Below are 23,396 nucleotides of genomic sequence, written 5' to 3'. Positions count from 1 at the left end.
CTAAACCTCAACATGTGTTTCTTACTTTTGCCTCAGCAAATAAGCAAATAACTATAAATCAAAAATCTTTCAAGACAAGTGAGAAACAGAACTTCAAATGTTAAATCACCTAATGTTTTCACAGAGCAATTTCCCCAGATAACATAAGTCAATTTGATAACACTTACTGTTCTCCTTTCTTAAGCTAGTAAAACAATTGTATTTTTAATTTATATGAAATATCTTCATTATGTCACGTGCTCAAAAAGAGATGACAATATAGCATAAATTTTGGTTCTACTAGTACAAGAGTTCATCTGTGATTCAACATATTCAAATACTTGATGACACAGCTATTATGATACCAATAATTTTTCTTTATTCTAGGCTAAATATTCTCAAATCCAAGTGTAATGGCAAATATGCATTTAAAAACATTAAGTTATTGTATTACTAATCCTTCCAGGTCATTCATACCACCTTTCTTCAATTTTAAAAAATTCTAGGTTACATATACATATCTAAAATATCCAATCAAAACAAATTTTAGAAATTTACTCAAGTAGATAAAATACTCAATAATGATGCTGTTGTAATTTCATCAAAAAGATGGGGAGAGAAAAGAAATGCAAGAGTAAAAGACCATTTCAAAATTAATCAAATAAGACAAAAGCAAGCAATTAAAATTCAAGACACAAAGCAATTGCCAAGGTATAGTATATAAATGACTGCACCTAACAAAATATCTAGTCTAAACACAGAATATAAATAACTACTATGATGAAACCACTGAAGAGAACATAACATAAATACAGTCCTTGAAAGCTTAAAATGATTTCAAATTTGAACTTAACTATGAAAAAATGACATGAAATCTGAAAAGTAAATTCCACAGATGGAAGTCTAGTACTGTGTGTTTTACCTCTGGGAGTTGCAGGCTGCACCATGATTCTATTCTTACATTACAAATCTGTTGTGTGGGGAGCGGGGGAGGAATAACTGTGTTATGGGAAAAAAAAGATTAGAACAAATTGTTGTAAGAACATGTAGTTTTTTAATGTGTCTTTATTCTTTACAAGAACCTTATCTTTAAAGTTTTTTTTATATAAATGATTTCATCTATATTTATAACACCTAATGCCCTTCATGTTTCTTACTAAAAGAATGATCCTGAAGAAGCCACTGCTACTCAACTCACATTATAGTTTTTTTAAAGTCACAATATCACAAGAAAAATGAGGAAGAGATTCTATTGTATTTTTCCTTCTCTACCATAAACCAAAACACCAGTGCAAGCCACTATAAGGAGAGGAGAGAAGAGACAGTGGTTAAGACAGCAGCTGTGTTGAAGCTCAGAAAGGACATGCGTTGGCAGATTTGTGAGGTGACGGCTAAAACACAATGTGCCTAGATCTAGTCTGATTCCTAAAATAAAAAAAAAAAAAATTTTGTACTTGATGTTTTGCCTTTTAGTGAGCTATTTCCCTCCCACCGCAGAACACTTTTGCTCGAGATGTTCTAATTCATTAGTATTAATATGTTGTCACTAAAGGAAAAACACCATTAATTTATGAAATAAAGAAAACCAGTTAAGACTGACTCAGAAATGAGTGTGTATCATTAAAACACCTTATACATATACACTTCATTACAGTTTAAAAACAATTGTTTCCACTTGCAATTTAAACTCAACTAAAAGTTCTTAAACTGTTGTGACGAATGGCATAAATACAAAATTTAAAACAGCAGGAGTAAAGTGAGAACAGATAGCAAATATGTGCATGTTGATAGAGTACAGCTGCAAGAGTCAGGAATGATAACACAAAATGGAACAAGGTGTGAATGAACTTGTAAGAGGACAAAAGCAGGAATCCACAGAGTAGGTATGGTCTTAAATGAAATGATATGCACACATCTTTGCTTCACACAAGAATAAAAGATGGACAAATAAGTCTAGATCTAGATATGCTTTTAGATGAGATACACAGGAAACAAGAAGTTGACAAAATTTAATCCTCTCTTTTTTCAATGAAGTAGGAGGTTAAGGACTTCTGGTAAAAATGAGAGAGAGAGAAAGGTTCTTTGATGGTGGTCTATATCAACAGCCACCAAACTAAGGCCCGTGGGACAAACTGAGCCCCCAAGCTGAGCTGGGGCTCAGTTTTTGGTTTTTACGCTTGTAAGAATGGTTTTTATATTTGTAAAGGGTCAAAAAAAAAAGAAAAGAAAACAAAGAAGAATGTGTGATACAGACTGTATATGGCCCATAAAGCCTAAAATATTTACTATCTGGCCCTTTATTGGAAAAGTTTGTATATATAACAGCAGCTGTGAGAGAGAGGAAAATGACTAGAGTTTAGAACACATAAATTTGTAGAGGCTTCAATCTGTATAGCTGTGTGATCTTTTCTCCAGTAATCTTTTCTTCCAACAGGGAAAAAAATAATGAAAAGACTTATGAAAGAAAACTGTCCAGGACAAATATATTATACACCAAGAATCTGAATTACATGATACACAATATTACTAACCTATTATTAGACTCTAACATAAGAAATAAGTCATAAAGAGCAAAACAACAATAAAAGATTTTAATAACTTTAAGATAACAGTAAAAGAAATGCCACAAGATAGTTCATAATTAATTGCTAACAGAAGTTCCATGATAACTTTTTTTTTTTTTCCTTTTTGTCTTTTTTTACTGACCGGTAATGGGATCGCAACCCTCGGTGTCGCGCCCGTACCGGGGACCGGCAACGGGATCACAACCCTCGGTGTTGCGCCCGCACCTCGCTCAGCCAGTGAGCGGGAACCGGTCTCCACATGGGATCCGAACCCTCGGCAGGAGCGCCGCCACGCTCCCAAGCGGCACACTCTCCAGTGCGCCACCGGGCCGGCCCCCATGATAACTTTTTAAAACAGAATTGAAACTTCTACTTCCAGTCTGGCAGAATAATCAGTATAGAATTTACCCTAGCAACCAGAAAACTAGACAAAAATTATGAAACTACTGTTTTCAGATACTAGATGACAGATAATGCAAGAAAACAAATGAAGTGAGCTCTTTGATTATTCTGGCTTTCTGCTACATACTTGAATACTTTCCCCTACAATGTGAGAGGAAAACCCCAGCAGAGCACAAAGCGCTCAATGAATTGAAGGAAGGCTGAGGAAGCTGGAATTCTCAGGTCAGAATAACAGAAAAAAGCTAAGCAGAAAAACAGTTCTAGAAAATTCTATAGAAGGCCTTTTGCAGAAAAATGTACCTTAAGCAAACAGTTCTGTAAATCTCTATATGGGACCTCTTGAGTCTTCAAAGGAATACTAAATTATAAACACATACAGTAAGACTCAAAGAGGCTTGGCAAACTAGAAAGCCTGCAAAATGATCAACTCTCAGAGTACTACAAAATATTCCAGTTTGGAAAGCCAAAATAGGGAGACATCACTGAACACAGGGGTAATCAGTATGGCTCTATGAAGCATTATGCCTTAGTAGAGCTAAACTAGTCAGAGTAAAGGTTCCTTTAGAGCTGCCTCTAATAGAGTTTAAAAACAAGCATGAAAGGGGCCGGCCCGGTGGCGCACTGCTACAGTGCGCCACTTGGGAGCGCAGTGGCGCTCCCGCTGAGGGTTCGGATCCCACATACAGACTGGTTCCCGCTCACTGGCTGAGCGAGGTGCGGGAGCAACACCGAGGGCTGCGATCCCGTTGCCAGTCCCGGTCCGGTACGGGCACGACACTGAGGGTTGCGATCCGTTGCCGGACACGAAAAAAAACAAAAAGGAAAAAAAAAAAAAACAAGCATGAAAGGATCAAGTTCATCTACAAGTAACAAGTGACAGAACAATTGCAACATTCAATAAAAGAAGATAAAACCCATTCACAGTGTTCAAACACAATGACCAGCATCCAATAAAAAATAATTAAAAGTACCAAGATGAAAAGAAATGTTAGGAGACAGACATTAAATATCTACCACAACTAAGTTGACAGATTTTTTTAAAAAATGAATGCAATAAAAAGAGAACTCATAACTATAAAAATTTATGAAACAAAACTTCTAGAGCTGAAAAACACATTATTTGAACTGAAAAACCCCTAGAAAGGATTAACGACAGATCAAACACTACAAAAGAAAAAACTGATGAACCTGGAACCAGGGTAAAACTATCAAAAAAGTAAAGAAAAAATAAAATGAACAAAGCCTCAATGATATGTGGCACAATACTGGGAGTCTAAAATGCATGTTATTGAAGTCCAATAAGAAAAGGAAAGATATGAGAAAGAAAAAGTATTTGAAGGGGTGGAATAATTTTCAAATTTGATGAAAAACAAAAACAAACAGCAGCAGCAGCATCAAAACTACAACAAAAACACAGATCCAGGAATATTAGTGAACCTCAAGCAAGGAAGGAGAATAAACACACAGATATCACACCAATGCTCATCATAATTAAATAAAAAGGAACTCTAAAAGGAGCCAAAGAAAAAAAGACATTACAGAGATGACAAAGAAAGACAAGAATGATCACAAACTTCTCATCAGAAACTACAGGCCAGAAAACAATATATTTTTAAATAATGAAAGAAAAAAATGTCAATATAGAGCTCTATATAAAGTGAAAATAAGTAAGAAATGAAGACACAAGGAACACATTTTTGACAATAAAAGCAGAAAGAATTGGTTGTCAACAATCCTGCACAAAAAAAAGTCACAGTAAGTTCTTCAGGATGATGGAAAGTACTACCAGAAGGAATCTCTCAGATATAAAAAGAAATAAAGAGTGCCAGAAATTGGAAATACATGTATTAAAAGTTTATTTTTAAAATTTGTTTAAAAGATAATGGGATGGTTAAAACAAAAGCAATGATGTCTGCTTTCATTTCTACTCAACACTGTACTTGTGATCTTAACTACTGCAATAAGGCAAGAACGGAAAAAAAGGTATAAAGATTGAAAAGATGACATAAAATTTTGTTTATTCAAATATGAGGGTACTTCAAAAAATCTGCAGAAAGATTTTATTATCTTTTAATTCCATTTTTCTATGAACTTTTTGAAGTACCCTTACATAATTCTATAAGAAGAAAACCATAAGGAATCAAGAAAAAAAAAAGAATTAGGTTGGCCAGTTAGCTCAGTTGTTTATAGCACAGCCTTATAATGACAAGATCACGGGTTCAGATCCCTGTATCAGCCAGCTGCCAAAAAAAAAAAGAACTAATATATGAGTTTGGCAAGATCATAAGGTTTAAATTCAATATACAAAACTCAACAGTATTTCTTTATAAAAGCAAAATCAAAAATTAAAAATACTGTTTGCAATACTATCAAAAAAGGTTATGAGTCTAGCATTGTCCAACTTGACACATGTGTAAAACCTTTACACTGAAAACTACAAAATATTACTGAGAGAAATGAAAGACAACCAAAATAAATGGAGAGATATACCATGTTTATAGATCAGAAGACTTAATATAAAGTGTGAATGTTCCCCAAGGATCTATAGATCAAATCTGATGCCAATCAAAATCCCAGCAGGTATTCTTCCGGCCTCCACAATGGGATGTAGAAAGCTAGAAAAAACATAGCTCACACCCTGATGACAAAAGGAACAAAGGGGGAAAAAAAACCAATCTGCAAATACAAACTTGCCTTGAACTCATCAGAGAGCTGAGGTTACAGGGCAACCAGCAACCAACCAGCCCAAACTCTAAGGAAAGACAGGTGCTTTGAAGGACATTTGGTATAAGAGCACTTGAGTGCCTGGGAAAGACAATATTGGACACTACACTAAGAATAATTCAGCTAAGAAAATAAACTAATAATAATAATAATATTAATAATAATTGAGCTAAAATTGTTAATTAATGGCTAAAGGCTGAGTGTATGCTAGCAAGAAAATATACAACCCATGGAGACCACAGATGCAAAGAGAATTCATACCCATTCACAGGTTCTTCTTCACAGACCTCAACAGATATTCACAGAAAATGAGTACACAGTGAAAGGCCTAAGAAAGCATCCCTCACGGTGCAGGTTTTGAAGGAGAATAGGCAGCCACTGAGAGAAAAGCATGAAGTCCAGCCTGGATCCTTTCTACCATCAATAATATTGGGAGAGGGGGGTCTTAAACCACTGAGGGGAGGACAACAAACCCTGTCACTCTTTAGACACTGTTGAAAAGCCATTAGAGCTAGGAGAACAGAAAAAAAAAAATCCTATAACCTTGGGTGAGGAAAATGAATTCAACCTACAAGTAGAAGCAGGGGAGGGACACTGAGAAGTCTCCATTCCCAAAACCCAGGACACAATGGTTGTCCAGTCTATTATTACAGTGGATATGTTGCCAAATCTGATACAATAATGGATCTAGGTAGAAATGGTGGCAATCTGGGAAGTAGAGGCTTGAATGAGCCAGATTGTATGACTGGTTATTGGAATGTGTTTTCGTAGTTCGCAATCCTAAAGATAGATGTTTCTACTCTGCCAGTCTCCTAACAGGCAGGGGGCCTGAAGATTAGGCTATTGGCACAGGCCAGGAGTCCATAAAAATATAACAAAGTTAATCAAGTCTTGGTCAGAGCTATGAAAATGGAGTGATTAGATTCATTCTCAGTTTCTGTCACTGGCACTGACCCTGAACAGCTGCATCAGCTTTTAACTTGGCTGAACCATCAGTAAAACAAGCCCAGATATTTTCAGGAACTTCTATGAACTGAGGGCCCCGATGAGCCAGTGTTTTGCTTCAGGTGGAAAAATGAGAGAGAAGTTTTTCCCCACAAGGGGTAGCTTCCACTCTTTTGTGGAAAACCAAAATGACACTAAAACCAGGCCAGCTGCATCCCTGCACAATTTTCATTTGATCAGTGAGGTCTACTGGGCCCTTTCCCTGTTAACAGTCAAGTCAAAATTAACCTACCCCAAAATGGGGATATCGGGCCAGAATCACAAGACATCTACGGGTCAGGTACTTCATTTTAATAAGACCTTAGCAGTAGGCTAATAGCTATCTGCATTTTCAAAAGAGGTATACTTGGTAGCTGGGTCAGGCAAGTGGCACTGCTGTACTGGGAAATGGCCTTAGTTCTTCAGCAGCCACCAAATCTTTAACTAAAGCCAACAAACCTTTAAAGTAATTTTCTTTTCTTTCCTTCTAGGAATGATACATTATTTTTGCTGGATCATCCTGTGAGGGGAGTGGGGATCACCTCTCTCCATGCAGCAGCCCAGGAATGGGAGAATCTCTTCTGGATCTACAACCATTCACAGTATAAGAACTTATAAAACATCAATACAAATTATCCATTTAGCACAAGAAGCCAGAACAACAGTACACTGAATATGCCCAGAAGATCCACCCACACCTTAGCTTTTTTTGAATTTGAGTGTTTTTCCCCCTGCAGGAATACAGACCAAGGAATTTAACACATGCACAAAAGGGACTACAGCCATAGCTGCCAAGAGACCACATTATTTCCTGACCAGAAGCATGGGGAGTACAGGGTAGTGGGGGAGGCTAGCCTGCAGAGGAGGTCTGTGGTGGCAAGAAGGCTTTTCTTCCACCTTGGTTCCTCACTCCAGGGTGGTGCTGCTTCACCACCTGGGCCTATGGGTCTCTAACCTACCCCTGTGCGTGCTGTTCTCAGTGCCTTCAGCCTCCCTTGCCTCCTACCATGCCTTTTCCCCTCAGGACTGGGTAGGATGGTGAATTGGGCGTGTCAAATCCAGCAGAGCTAGAAAAGTTTGAATTCCTCCCCGTCCTTGAGGTTCCCTACCATACGTGGCTTTTATCTTAAGCAGCTGAGGTTAGAGTAAAGGGAAAGAGAAGAATCAGAGAACACAGAGGGAAAGAGCAGCTCTGTGCCAGAAAGCAAGACTTTGCATGTACAATCAATTTCAAGTGGCTGCCCACTCAGATGCAACAAATGAATTTATAATGTATTTTAGTCTACCCAAAGTTCTGCATCCTCATTGCTGACACCTTTTATTTTAACTCTCTGAAGCCCTTGATTTAACAACTACAGCCATACAGCCTTTTGCCTAGGCCTCTGAGGCTTGATGCCTGTCCTCTAGCCGAGAGAGTGAGCAACAAGTGAAGCACCATTCCTAGAAGCTTCATTTAATTGCACCTCCCACTGCTTAGCCTTAAAAAATTCATTAACAGGTAAGGGACTCTCTACTACTACATCACCACTTAAATTTAAGAGCATTTCCTACTGGATCTCATATTCCCTAAACCAGCCTACAAGGCCCCATATCCTTTGTCTTGTAGGAAGCCATATCTCTGTCAACATCTCATCCTTGTTACCAGAAACGTGAAAAATTGTTAACAGCCTGAGATTTTACCCTACTTATAAGCTATGAAGCTAGCCTGTCAGTGTTTCATGAATGCTAGCAGAAGATATAAAATGCCTGGGCCAGAGATAAAGGACTTTATTACCCATGATACAACAAGCAGTATGCACATCATGGTGACAATTCACCTTGCCCTCCAAGTACCCCTGGCAGAGGGGCCTAACTGGATGCTGTGTATACCGCGTTCATGTGGTTTATGCCACAGCTGAAGAATACCGGGCTTGGGAAATCTACCATTTTTATAACAAGCAAAAGCAAGTCTGCTCTTTTTCTGGGAAGTCATTACTTCATCCTTGAAGGTTGCTAGCTACAAATACAACCCTGAGAAACAGACCAGGTAAAACACAGTCATGTCTTTGCATTCTTAGCATACCCAGCAGGAACGTTCAGGGTTGCTCAAGGCTCATGCAGGATGGCTTCTCCCAACACACTCCTACTCAACCTAATACCAGAGGTCCTAGGCAGTAGAATAAGGCAAGAAAATAAATAAGTCACACATGTTTCAGGAAAAGTAAACTATCTCTATTTGCAGACCATATTGTCTACATAGAAAATGCCATGAAATTCACGAAAAAATAAAAAGCTCACAAGACTAATATATGACTTTAATAAAGTTCCAAGGTACAAGTTCGATATACAAAAAAAATCATATTTGTATATACTAACAATAAACAATTGAACTTTTTAAAATTAGGTGCTACTTCAATAGCACTAAAGAAATGAAATAATTAGGTACAAATCTAACAAAATATATGCAGGATCTATAGACTAAGAACTGCAAAACACTGATAAAATAAATCAAAAAAATATCTAAAAATAATAGATACACCATGTCCATAAGCTGGAAACCTCAATACTGTTAAGATGTCAATTCTCCCCAAAATGACTCATAGATTCTCTGCAATACCAATCAAAATAACAGGAATTTTTGTAGATATTATATCCCTAAATAGAGACTAGAAGGTAGCAGTAACTGAAGATATATTGTTGAATATACCTGGCAGAAAATTACCAGTGATCACAGTCTTTAAGAACTATTAGTGAACTTTTTAATTGTATCCATTTTCCCAAATGGATGATAGTGGATGTTACTAGTCAATAGTGGAATGGTAGCTTACATTAGAATTCTACCATTCACTGGTTCTACACATAAAGAATGGCAGCCTTCTTACAAAAGCATTATGTATCTAAATACTTTCAATAATAGACCATTACATCATTGGTAGCCATTCAGCTATGTCTCTCACAGAGCATAAGACTCCTAACAGGACAGAAGAGGCAACTTGACATAGCTTTGTTAAATATATAATCTAGCTGGTCAACTGACCTGGCCTCAGGACACAGAAATGAGATTGATTCTGCATAACAATTTAGAATGGGAGAATTATGCAAAGAAAAGGAAGCAACAGAAAAACCAGTGGGGGAACAAAACACAGACATGTCTTTGTGTAATTCTTTGATTAAAATAGAAGAGCAAAACAACAAAATCCTTAATATTTATGGATGCAAAGTGGGATATAAGTCAGTCAGAACAGCAAGCAGAAAATTGGAGGTGGGGGTAAAGTAGACATGCCAACAAGTAGTACAAGGGGAGGTTAAATGGTAGTAATAGTCACAGGGTCCAAAGTCTAGGTTTCATCGAGAAAATGGAAAGAAATGCCATAGATTTATTTTTATAATGTATGCAGTGCTGGCAAATGACTTACGAATACACAGTGTGGAAAAAAAAAAATGTTAAATGCCCAACTGCTCAACTTAGGTGAGGTAGGGAGGATGGGGAAGAATGGTTTGTGAAATTTTCTGTCTGTTGAGTATGCAATTCTGATGCATGTACTTTATCCAATATAATCAGTTTTCAATTATTCTTTTATAGAAAATGAATCACCAGTGTTGTTGACTCTACTACCTTGGCTACTCCCCTCTGGATGGAGGTTTTAGCAGATGGTCCATTTCTATTTTTCTGATAAAACATTTGTTATGAAAGAAATTTAAAGTTGAGAAGCCAAACGAAATTTTTGAATTGGCTTTAAACTGAAATAATCCTTTCTTCCCTGGGCTCCATATCAGAGAGAGTTCACAGTTAACTATATTAAGAATTCATTGAAAAAGCACCCTTGAAGCAATACAGTTTAAAATGTGATTTTCAGCAATTGGAAACTGCTTTTGCATACATATTTTGCAAACAGTTTCAAAGCACTCTCAGTTATGGTTAATTTCAATATTTCACAAGATTGAGTTTTTTAGAATCATCAAAAATGTGGCATCAGAACTAGGCACAAGCTGGGTAAGAATGATTTGATATGAATAGTGCAATATAAGAATAACAATCAATTACTTTCTCACAGTCACAGTTGTCCAAACGTAACAAGACAAATATATAAAATTAAAATCAAAGAATCTCCATATCAAGAATCTTAGAAATTAAGACAAATATGCAATGAAAATATTTATAACTAAAAAGAAAAGCACAACTTTTGAAAAAGGATTTTAACCAAGCTGTATTTTGGGGTTAGAATATCTACTACTTAGTTATCATGAGGAAAGCCAAACCTTTTTACCAATTTATTAATTACATAAAAATTAACCTATTATTTTATAACATAAAATTTGGTTTTAAGTCACCAATTGTAGAATTTTTCAAAATTAGTATCATATATGAATGCAAAATACATATACATATACTAAATACACATATGAAATGCAAAAGTGTGAAAATCTGTGTTACTATGGAAACGTGGATCTTTGTAAATTCTGACAAATGTAATTGGGGTTTTTTTTGCATGAAAATATTTTAATCTGATTCTCAACCCAGTGGCTTAGATATATGCATATTTGTTAAAAATAGCGGAAGTTAGGATTACCCTGTTAAGATTTCATAGTATCTTGTAATCAACAAACCAATTTATGGTTTTTAAAAAGAAATAAAAGTATACTAAGCATTGTATACATAAAAAAAAGATGCGATATCTTTTGTATCCTTAACCACAAGTCACTTATATGGAAAATAAAGAGCAATGTCCAGACCTGAGCTTTTTTGCTACCTCAGATTTATAACTTGGAAACATCTCACAAAGAGTTAAAGTACAGAAATATACTTCAACAAAAAGAATCTTTGGTCATACCATGACCCAAAGAAAGCTTGATTTGCCAAAAGTTATATAGCTAACAAGTAGTGCCTAAACCTAGATCATCCAATTCTAAGTCCCAAGTACCTTCATTATTTTACAAGGAGAGAGGAACAATTACCTAGTAGGCAGGGTTTCAGATTTCCAACACTGACTGTGTTGCTAACTTTCTAGACTTTTTAAAGTCAGTAAATTTCTCTGTGCTTTGGTTTCTTCTACTTCATGGGAATATTTTGACAATAAACATAAGCAAACACTTGAACTCTTTGGCAGAAAAACACTATATAAATTTCTACTATGTTAATAATTTCCTTGTCTCCACCACACATTTCAACTGATGCCAACATGTTTTCTCTGGTTTTAGTTTTAAGCTTAAAATAATAACTGCGTGTGTGTGCATGTTGTGTGTAACATGGCTGGCATTCTAACAAGATCCTTTTCCCCAACTTTCAAAATGCATGAATAATAGCACAAGGACATTTCATAAAGCATTACCAAAGTCTTGCCACCCAAAGCTGGGCAGAAAATTTTAGAAATTCACAATAAAACTTATATTACTCTTAAATTACACAGAAATGCAATTCAAGACTCATATGCTAGTCTGCCATTCCCCTATAAAGATTAAATACTACCAGCGAAAGATTATAAAAATGCCTATTTCTTTTCTAAATTATAAAAGAAAAATTCCAGTTGCAAATAAAAAACTTAGCATATAACATTTTGGAAAATGAAGATCACTAATATTCCTAAAATAATGAAAATAGGTGATAATTAATATTCTAATGATCCAGCCATCTGCAATGTTTATTTTGTCAAAAGTTACAGAATCCAGTCACTTTATATACTCAAGTCTAAAAAAATGTAACCTCATTCTTGAGAATAAAAATTTATTTATAGGAAGAGAGCTGGCCAGTAAGCTCAGTTGTTAGAGTGTGGTGTTATCACACCAAGGTCAAGGGTTCAGATCCCCACACTTGCCAGCCTCCAAAAAAAACAAACAAAAACTTATATATAGGTAAGCAAAATTAATAGATATTTCATTTTAAATCAATATTTTGAGATTCTTATACCATTTGTATTATTTTGACAGCATATTTATCTTAAAATAATTTAGCTTTAGTATGAAAACATGTAACTAACTTAATTTTTCCTTTACCACATATATTTACCAACAACATTAGCATAAAGCTAAATGTAATATTTAAGATATAGCAACCCACTAAAAAATGTGTCCAGGTCAAGAACTGAAATAGCCAATTGAAATAAAACATTATGGCAAATAACCAGGTAAAAGGATAACCAAATGTGAAGACCGAGAAGTAATCTCCAAAAGTAATGCAAATGATGAAAGTTTTATAAACTGAGACTATGCTGTTAGCAGTGGAATTTAAAAACATATTTTAGAATATAATCATCTTAGATCAACCTGATTAATATTTTAAATAAATGCAATGAATGAATACCTAAATGAATGAATACTGAAGCCATGACAATGTTTAACACCTAGATATGTTCACAGAAATTTCGAATACACAGAGAAGATGACTTGAATATAAACAAACTAGTTGAAATTCAGTGTGGCTCACTGTAAAGATGCAGTGAATTTCTATTTGTAGAACAAAGAATCTCAACCAAAAGGGTATGTACAACAACAATATTCTCAAATGCAATTATCAAGGCTTTAAAAAGAATATATACTTTTTGCTATGTAAATCATTCCTGCTCCCCCACCTCCCTGCATTTTTTAATGTTTGGCATAAATGACCAACAAACCAGAATAGAAAACACATTTTTAAATCACTAATTTACTCATTTTATTTAAGAATAACATACAACCACTTATGAGTTCAGCCTTTTTTAAAAAGCCATTCTTACATAAAACAGTGGGGGGGAGGGGGGAATCCCTGCTATACATATGAAGCACAGTTTAAGCCCAATACAACTGACCAATCAAAATTAGTGAATGCACTGCATCTCTCTGCAGTGGAGAGAAGCGACAAGGTAGGCTGTCATTCGGCAAAAGCTGCCCAGAACAAGCTTTCCTCTGAAAAGCAGTGCCGTTCCTTTTCAGAAAGACTGAATCTAAATGTTGTCTCTGGAGACAAGAAGGCTTCAGTATGTTAAATGACCTTCATTATGTATTTTCACATGCTTATTGATTCCACAGTAGGAAGAGTGAGAGACTGCAGCAGCCTCTAAGCAGCACTACATGTTCCATACATTAGCAGTACTGCTGAAACAATGGCACAGTACAGACACATATTTTCATTAAGGTCATTTTTGAAAAGATGTTTATGAACCTCTTCCCCCAGTCCTCTACTAACAACTGAACAAAATGAATCAATCAAAACTGGAAAAGCCTCAACTACATCAAGAATTTATCAAATCTTTAGCGGAGGTAAGATGTGTTCCTTATTATAGTATACAGCTGCTTTTGAATCGGCATAGTGGGGTAAAATTACTTTGAAAAATTTCAGCCTAAATTTTAACAGTTTATTTGTTTAATTCTATTTATTGCTAAACATGTATTTTCTAGATCTATTTCTTTTAACACATGATATAGTTTAAATGCAATTTTTTAGTGTGCATTGTTAAATACAAATAATATTCTTTGTTAATTCACTACGAAGACACCAGCTTTTAAGTCACTTCGGGCTTACTCAATATTCTTAATGTCATAAGTACAGTTTTTCTTAGAAGTTCAGAAAATGTTTATATGTCTTAAAAGAAACAGGTTTACTATTTGGCTGTTATTTATTACTCAATTTTATGTTAAGTTTATTATTGGGCATGTTCATTGAAAATTATTTCATTTGCATTTCTACATCTTTGTATTACCTTTTACATTTCAACCACATGAACAATTCATCAATGGAAATTTATAGTATCTTATCATAGAATCTGTTTTAATGAGTTAAAATTCAAACTATGCGTTAATAATTAAGCAAGCTACAATATTTTTACAGCAGGAACTGTTAAATTTATTACAAAGACAAGAGGGAATGACAGAATGTTGAGTGTATACTGTTAATAATCTTGGAAAATACAGGTTAGCTTATAAAATGAGAGCAAAAATTAGTTTTTAAAAAATACAGCATTTCAAATGCAATTATAGAAAAGCTAACTCTATTGCAAGATAATATATACAATCTTTATTAGGAAAAGGGAATATTTTATATAAAGAAAATTTTATGCATATATGGCTGTGGTTCTAATAATAGTTTGCTTGTTTTAATAACAAATACTATATGTTTTTAAAATAAAACTAAAATAACTTTCAATTAATTGGAAATTATTAGAAACCCTATTTCTTAACCATTTCTTTTTTCTTTTCACAAGGGCCCACACCAGCTAATTCAGAATTTATAACTAACAATATGAAGAATGCAATTGACTGTGCATCTCCCTAGCTGTCTGAACCACGAACTGCAAGATATCCTTGTAACACACAAAATTTGAAGACATTATAAGGAGTTAGGTCTACATTATGTCTGGAATATAACATATCAAAAGTATCGGAAGAAGAGGCTTTATAAATAACCACAAAAACAAAAACAATGTAACTGTAAAAGCCTGAAAACAAAATGGTGAGGATTATGAAAGAAGGAGTTTATACTTTAACATACGAGAACTGTGGAAACTGAATCTTGAAGAAATAATGAGACATGGATTTTCAAAAAGAAAGTGACATATTTTGCCAGCAAGCAAAATGAAGCTTTAGCAAGTGTTTCCTGCACTAAATATTCAAATATTCATATTGATATGACTAATGGACTTTTTCATCTGAGTTTTATAACCAATTTGTATCTTCTTCTAATGAAAACAAACCAAATTAAAGAGCAGATGGTTTTTATCAAAAAGAACATGGACTGGATTTATAATATAAAGCAAGTTAGGTGATCAAGAAATTATTTGAAAATAATGAGGACTGCTATAGAAACAGATTTACAATTGTAACAAAAGGATGTCTAAATACATTTTAGAAGCTAGAAACCTTATGTTTCCTTTTTTATTTTCACATATTCTGGAAAATAAAGAGACACTATCATATATTCCCTCAAAGGGAAACATAATTTCTATCATTTGAGGAAGTTTTTCTCTTGGTCGTGACTTTTCTAAGGCAGAAAAACACAAATGCTATGTACTGCTCTTTAGAAATCCATCAGCCAACTAAATCTCATAATTCATGCAGTTGAAGTATTGGAGAGAAAAATGAAAGAATTCCTACAAGATATGAAATAAAACACAGCTACTTCACTGTTGTCAGGTAAAAATGCATGTCAAAGTCTGTCAATGACATCATGTATCAATTTGTGAAAAACTGCCATAGTGAGCCAAAAGGCCCATAAGGCAACAGCAAACAGGTAGGTCAGAAGATGCATGCATCCCAGCACACTGTTAAATAACATTTTCAAGAGAAAAGAATCTTGCTTTAGAGGAGATGCATTTTCTTAATTATCATCTAACTTGACATTTTTGCCTTATTTAATTATAAATCTAACTGATGTGACAAAGAGCTAATATTTAATGTCAGTTCAGAAAATTTGGCACGCTTAAAATTTTTCATTTTTATAGGATTTCAGTGTTAGCTAAGAGCTTCACTTACTCAAATAAATATGCCTCTAGTAATACTTTATACCAACTCAAAAGAAATTAATAATGTTATCATTTGTGTTTCTGAATATCCCAAAAATAACATGCGTAAATAAAATTGTATTATAAAACTTGTCAAAGGTAACATCTAGTGAAAGCTTAACACAGAAAATTATTAGCTTTATAAATTATGTTTGAATATGATTTTGCAGCTGAAATGCTGTACTTGAAATGTGAAATATAGTTGGTTGTATGATTTCATATTTTAAACTGAATATACTGATTAGTGATATTTTAGCCCAGAATATCAGACATTATTTTTATAAATTACTCCAAACCCTTATATAATTAAAATATAGATTTGTATAAATTAGCAAAAGAGTGTTTTTGTTTTTTAATTTTTCTTCAAAATTTTACACTGGGTGATGTATGTATACAAAGGTTCCATAAGTAATGTGTAACTCTAAAAGCTTCCTTCAAAAATGGGCTTCACAAACTCTTTTCCCCTAGAATTTCATTTTTTACTTTAAAAAATCTGTTTAAATAAAATCAACTGATAAATATTATTTTAAACCACTTCACAAATGGCTATTTCTTAGTATGATATTAAATTTCCATTTTCTCCTTCCACAAGACACCAGAGGGTCTGATCACAGAATAAATCATTTATAGGAGTGATTAGTGCTCTTTTACCAAGCTTTGTGGCTTTTTACTTTAGCGTAATGTCCCTTTTCTTCCAATTTTTGTAAGTTTGCCAATTGTAAATTTCAATGAACACTTTAACTGTGATGTATGAAATACTTATCATTTGCCTATTTCTGTGGGAAAGGGCTCCAACTATCTCCAAGTACACTGTTAACTTCTGGATATGAAATTCAATCAATATGGATAAAGTAGTTTAAAACAAACTAGCACTCTGTACCATTTATCATTTTAAATGAACACTTGTCCTGTTCATTTGAAATCTCATTGGAATAATTACACCTACACTAATTATGCTAGAGCATATTAAAATAGCATTTATCTCCTACCTACTCATAACATTTTTAAGTAAAGTTTTAAAACACTGGGCTAAAGTTACTTTTGCATACTGTGTAGTTTTATTATGCAAAAATATACTTTATCTTAAATATTAAGCTTGAAAACTCCAAATGAGGAAAACCCTTTAAGAATATTAAATAGTTTTGCACTACAGGGGAACAATCCCCATACAGTTATTTCTTCAAAAGGAAAATTTCCTTTTATATCAAAACAATGCAATTTCCCCTTTATATCAAAACAATGCAACTTTGATGTAACTTAATTCTACATTTTCCATTAGTAGTTTACAAACTTAATGATCAAATTAAGTACACAATAAAAATTTTTATTTTACGAAGAACACATGTTTTATAAGTCATTTAAATTGCCAAATATCAAATATTCTATTTCACTTTCTAGGGGAAAAAACCAACTGCTCCAAAAGAATGTGTTTTTCTCCCATTCTGGCAATCAACATGCAGTCTGAATCTAACATTACAGTGCGAGATGACATTGATGACATCAACACCAATATGTACCAACCACTATCATATCCACTAAGCTTTCAAGTGTCTCTCACCGGATTTCTTATGTTAGAAATTGTGTTGGGACTTGGCAGCAACCTCACCGTATTGGTACTTTACTGCATGAAATCCAACTTAATCAACTCTGTCAGTAACATTATTACAATGAATCTTCATGTACTTGATGTAATAATTTGTGTGGGATGTATTCCTCTAACTATAGTTATCCTTCTGCTTTCACTGGAGAGTAACACTGCTCTCATCTGCTGTTTCCACGAGGCTTGTGTATCTTTTGCAAGTGTCTCAACAGCAATCAACGTTTTTGCTATCACTTTGGACAGATATGACATCTCTGTAAAACCTGCAAACCGAATTCTGACAATGGGCAGAGCTGTAATGTTAATGATATCCATTTGGATTTTTTCTTTTTTCTCTTTCCTTATTCCTTTTATTGAGGTAAATTTTTTCAGTCTTCACAGTGGAAATACATGGGAAAACAAGACACTTTTGTGTGTCAGTACAAATGAATACTATACTGAACTGGGAATGTATTATCACCTGCTAGTACAGATCCCAATATTCTTTTTCACTGTTATAGTAATGTTAATCACATATACCAAAATACTTCAGGCTCTTAATATCCGAATAGGCACAAGATTTTCAACAGGGCAGAAGAAGAAAACAAGAAAGAAAAAGACAATTTCTCTAACTACACAACATGAGACTACAGACATGTCACAAAGCACTGGTGGGAGAAATGTAGTCTTTGGTGTAAGAACTTCAGTTTCTGTAATAATTGCCCTCCGGCGAGCTGTGAAACGACACCGTGAACGACGAGAAAGACAAAAAAGAGTCTTCAGAATGTCTTTATTGATTATTTCTACATTTCTTCTCTGCTGGACACCAATTTCTGTTTTAAATACCACCATTTTATGTTTAGGCCCAAGTGACCTTTTAGTAAAATTAAGATTGTGTTTTCTAGTCATGGGTTATGGAACAACTATATTTCACCCTCTATTATATGCGTTCACTAGACAAAAATTTCAAAAGGTCTTGAAAAGTAAAATGAAAAAGCGAGTTGTTTCCATAGTGGAAGCCGATCCCATGCCTAATAATGCTGTAATACACAACTCTTGGATAGATCCTAAAAGAAACAAAAAAATCACCTTTGAAGATAGTGAAATAAGAGAGAAATGTTTAGTACCTCAGGTTGTCACAGACTAGGGGAAAGTGTTAAGTTTCACCAAATCCACATTCAGGATAGTTTTAAGTTTAAATTGTAAAAAGTGAAATTACTGCCATATATAAGAAAAAATACTTTAAGTATTGATTATGTTGTAAATTTTCAATGTGAATGTCAATTAGATTAGGTCATATATATTCAATTTCTCATTACTTAATGTATTTGTTGCATGGCAGTTTGTTAAAGTAATATCATATGTACATTTTGTCAATATTATGTCCATCAGAAGATATTAATGTAAGTCATATTTTCTAAACAATAAATACATAGCCTTAAAACAGTGTATAACATTAAAATGTAACCAACATAGGTAACCTTTTTTTTTTTTAATAAGGTATATTGTTTCTGAGCCACAAACTACAGATTTATTTATATGATGACAACCGGAATTGCATTTTAACATAAAAACCAAAATTACGGGCTCAAAACAATCCAGGATTTTCTGTATCACTATGTTATATTTCCTGGTAGAGCATATTTGCTATAATATTTGATGCATCAAAAATAATGAACTATGTATTAAACTTTATTCTTTTTTTTGAATGTAAAAAAAGCATAGGATGCATTAGGATTTTAAAATTCATGAACCAAAAAACAACCCTGTATATGCACACTAAAATAGGGAAACTTTAAAATTCAAGCTTACTATTAAAAAAAAGATTGATTTTCTAAGTTCAAGGGTACCATGCCTATAATATACAAATGAACTGACAATAAAAGGAAGGAAGAAAATATAGCACCAGCCTCTTTCTTCCTTCCTCACTTTGCTTGAGTCTAAGCCAAATGCTCTGGATTAATACAGTATACTGGTAAAAAACACTGCATTAAAATAAACTGATTTCCTAACTTTATTCAACTCAGCCTTTCAGAATGATTGATAGACATTAACTATTCAAATATGAATACAGGTGTGGGGGGAGACTTTATATCATTGTAGAAAAGCCTAACAAAGCCAACTGTTTCTAATTTTAGATACATAGAAAATTTATAGTACAATTTTCACAATGTTCCTATGCAATTATAGCTACCAAGTATTTCAAAATACAGATGTTCTATTCCACTCTGAAAATCATTAAAATAACAATAAATTTGTCACATTTTCTACTCTACCACCACTTAATTTAATTTTAAACATTTTTGTCTCCAATCCTCAATTCATGTTGGAAAACTATGAAATTATTATTCTTAAGTATAGATTATGAAGATTGGGAATCTCATATCGAACAAATATTTTCCAATTGTTATGATGTAATAATCTATTAATGACATCTAATATTACTCAATAAGAAAATTAGCAACAAGTTACCTAAAATAGGCAAATACTTGCTACATTGTAATTGGTTAGCTGAATGATCTTTATTCTGTTTTTTAACACAGTATTCACTAAATCAAGTAGCAACTCATTTTTAAATTAGAAAAATGCATGTCAAACAATTCAACAATATATTACTTTTATTCAAATAAATGAGACTCACCCAATCTATTTTACTGAATACCATAATCCTTGGGGATATGAGCATCATGCAATAGCTTGCATTCTCTGAAGTTACACGGCAAATTAAATAGTGACTTACTTTTGATAATAAAGGTAACATAATGTCAAATCTTGGCAAAGGTCCAGTTTCCTTCTGCCTTATTTTCTACTGTTTTATGGAATGAAAGAAATGCTTCATTTTGTCAAAATGTAGCATACGCAAGTAAAACTTATCTATTTAAAAACCCTGATGAGAAATTAACACTACATGGACAAAGGTATTAAGAAAATATTCATTCAATAAATACATTTGGCACAGAATATCTCCTAACATGTTCATTTAAATTTTTAAAAAAATAAATTTTAAACTTGGATTCCCAAGCATAAATTAAAATTTTAATATCTAGTTTTATAACCTTAATAAAAATTAGACTATTTTTAGAGTTTTCATATTTAAAAACAAAACAAAACAAAAAAAAAACCTTGTGCTCTAAATATTTTTACTTTTCGGGTTTATAAGCATGTCAAAGAATTCAGCATAAAATCAGAGATTTCTAGCACATTTGACTAAACTGCTTTCATGCCACCTTGTTCTCTGTAATAAGAAATCAAACAAAATAAGAAATAAAAGGGCAAATATGACATTGCCCTTTAAACTGCTATTATTTCTACACCTGACACTGGAGCAATAAGCAAGCATTTTTGCTCATCTGTAATGATTTGCACCAATTGATTTACAAAGAAAATTCATACCCACCAGACAACTTCTAATAGCTTTTAATGTGTTAAATAGCATATAATATGTAAACTAATGTTTATGTGTTAAAAATTGAACTTTCAAAATCAAGTCACAAATAGGTTTGCAACTACTGACTTCAGTTTAAATAAGACAGTGAGAAGCTTACATTTTTTATTAAATGTTTTTTCTATGAAAAGATAAAATATTTTTATTTTCCTCATGATGGCCTTTGCCTCAATGTGTAAAATTTTCACTATTTCAAATAATTTTACCACGCAAAAAGAGCCTTAATGCTAATTTTTCCTGTTAGAATGAAAATTAAAATTGCAAAAGCAATAGAAGCAACAGTAAACTCAATATAGGATCCTTCTTAAACTGCATTTTAAAAAAATCTATATGCTATAAATCACATAAGTATCAATTTCTAAATAGTTAATTGGGTCAGTTCTTCAAACGGATAGAAATAAGAACTATTATTTTTAAAACTTACCAAAGATGAGCTCAACAATGTAAGAAAAAATTTGCTTTTTCGTTTGCTAATTTAAGGGGGTCATTATTCTACCAGCTACTATCCAACAAATGTTCAAACCTATTATAAAGATTGACTTATTTACAATTATATGGGTATTCTTTAATGCCATTCATAATAATTCTGTATTTCTCATCCATGGTAAAACCATTTTTAGGTATGTGGTCTATTTTTTCATCCTCTAAATAAAATGCAGTTGTCCCCTGTAATCCGTGGTTTTTGCTTTCTGCAGTTATAGTTACCAGCAGTCAACTATAGTCTAAAAATATTAAATGAAAAATTCCAGAAATGAATAATTCAGTCTTAAATTGTTCTATTTAAATTTATAAATTTATTTGTAATTGTTCTATTTTATTATTAATTGTTGTTAATCTCTTATTCTGCCTAATTTAAAAATTAAACTTTATCATAGATATGTATGTATAAGACAAAACATAGTATATATAGAGTTCATCACTGTCCAAGGTTTCAGGCATCCACTGGGGGTCTTGGAACATATCCCCTATGGAACTATGGTATAGCAAAATCTCAGTTCTCTGGGCATTAAAAAGTCAGACTCCTCATTTAACTGAGATTACACTTAAGGGTAAAAAATACATAAAATTATAAGAAAACAGGCCCTTAGTAGGGCTTTATTCCACATAGTAATTTCAAGGCTACTTTCCAAAATCAATACAACTTTTAGTTTTATTACAATTCATTATTATACAATTAAGTAAGATTTGTAGTTCAATTAACATTTGAATTCTTACATAATTAAGGCATTATGGCAGATAGTTTGAACCCGCAAGACCTTAAAATCTAGAATCAAGGTATTAAAAGGTATGTAGCAATACCTAAAAGAGGAAGCAGAATGTGGGAAATTCTATAAGAGTAAAGTTCTCGATAGACTTAAGAAGAAAGAGATTATGTTGAATTTAAGAACACTATAAATAAAAGCACTGTTGAGGAAAGCTACTGCAGCATATTCTGCAAAGAGCAAATTCTCAGAAAGGAAAGTAATACAGCAGTGAGAAGTTACCTAGAAAAGCCAAATTGGGGCCATAAGATAGAAGGCCTTAAATGCTAGCAGAGATATCTGAGTAGGGAGATAAGAGGATGAGAAATGAACTTTAAAAAAATTAGCAAAACAGCAATACGTAGATAGAATTGATTGTGTAAGACACAGAAGTTGGGGAAGCTGTTGCCGTCACCTTGATATGTAGTGAAATGCCTGGCAATGCCTGATGGAAGTAGCTCTGCAAAGGAGTACAGATGTGACAGGCAACATGAAGGTAGAATCAGTAGGGTTTTCTAAATGACTAGAAAAACAACTGGCATAAGAGACTGAAGAATTTAAAATGACCATAAAGAAGGTCATTAAGAAAGTAGACTATCCTCAACAAAGAACTATTTAATTATGCTTTGCATAAAGTACATGGATAATAAGGGCAAAAACAAAAATAATTTTTTTTGCAAAGTAGAAAATTAAATAGAGTAAAATAAATAACATTATTCAAGAATGTTCTAGTTATTATAACTATGCAAAATGAAAATTTCAAGTTAATGTTTTAAATTACCTACTTTATATTTTGCAATTGGTTTATTTCTAATTAAGCACACATTGTTTCAGTAATTTTTTAATGATAAAAAAACTATAAAAACAATTTAAGGTGCCGGCCCGGTGGCGCACTGGATAAGTGTGCCGCTTGGGAAGCGCGGCGGCGCTCCCGCCCGAGGGTTCGGATCCCACATACAGACCGGTTCCCGCTCACTGGCTGAGCGAGGCGCGGGAGCGGCACCGAGGGTTGCAATACCGTTGCCGGTC

At 33.5% G+C, this 23,396-nt stretch overlaps 1 protein-coding gene across 1 annotated transcript; it reads left to right on the top strand.

The window, feature by feature from the left end:
* Positions 1-13,475: 13,475 nt before the first annotated feature.
* On the top strand, positions 13,476-21,798 carry GPR22 (G protein-coupled receptor 22). Its single transcript, XM_008567374.1, has 3 exons — positions 13,476-13,865; positions 14,807-15,734; positions 17,501-21,798. The coding sequence occupies exon 3, from the start codon at positions 17,527-17,529 to the stop codon at positions 18,826-18,828; it is 1,302 nt and encodes a 433-aa protein (XP_008565596.1). The 5' UTR covers positions 13,476-13,865; positions 14,807-15,734; positions 17,501-17,526; the 3' UTR covers positions 18,829-21,798.
* Positions 21,799-23,396: the final 1,598 nt, after the last annotated feature.

The sequence above is a fragment of the Galeopterus variegatus genome, unplaced genomic scaffold (genome assembly GCF_000696425.1).
Source record: "Galeopterus variegatus unplaced genomic scaffold, G_variegatus-3.0.2 Scaffold313, whole genome shotgun sequence".
NCBI classification, from domain to species: Eukaryota; Metazoa; Chordata; class Mammalia; order Dermoptera; family Cynocephalidae; genus Galeopterus; species Galeopterus variegatus.
The sequence above is the reverse complement of the archived record's forward strand: the minus strand, read 5'-3'. Positions and strand labels throughout refer to the sequence as shown.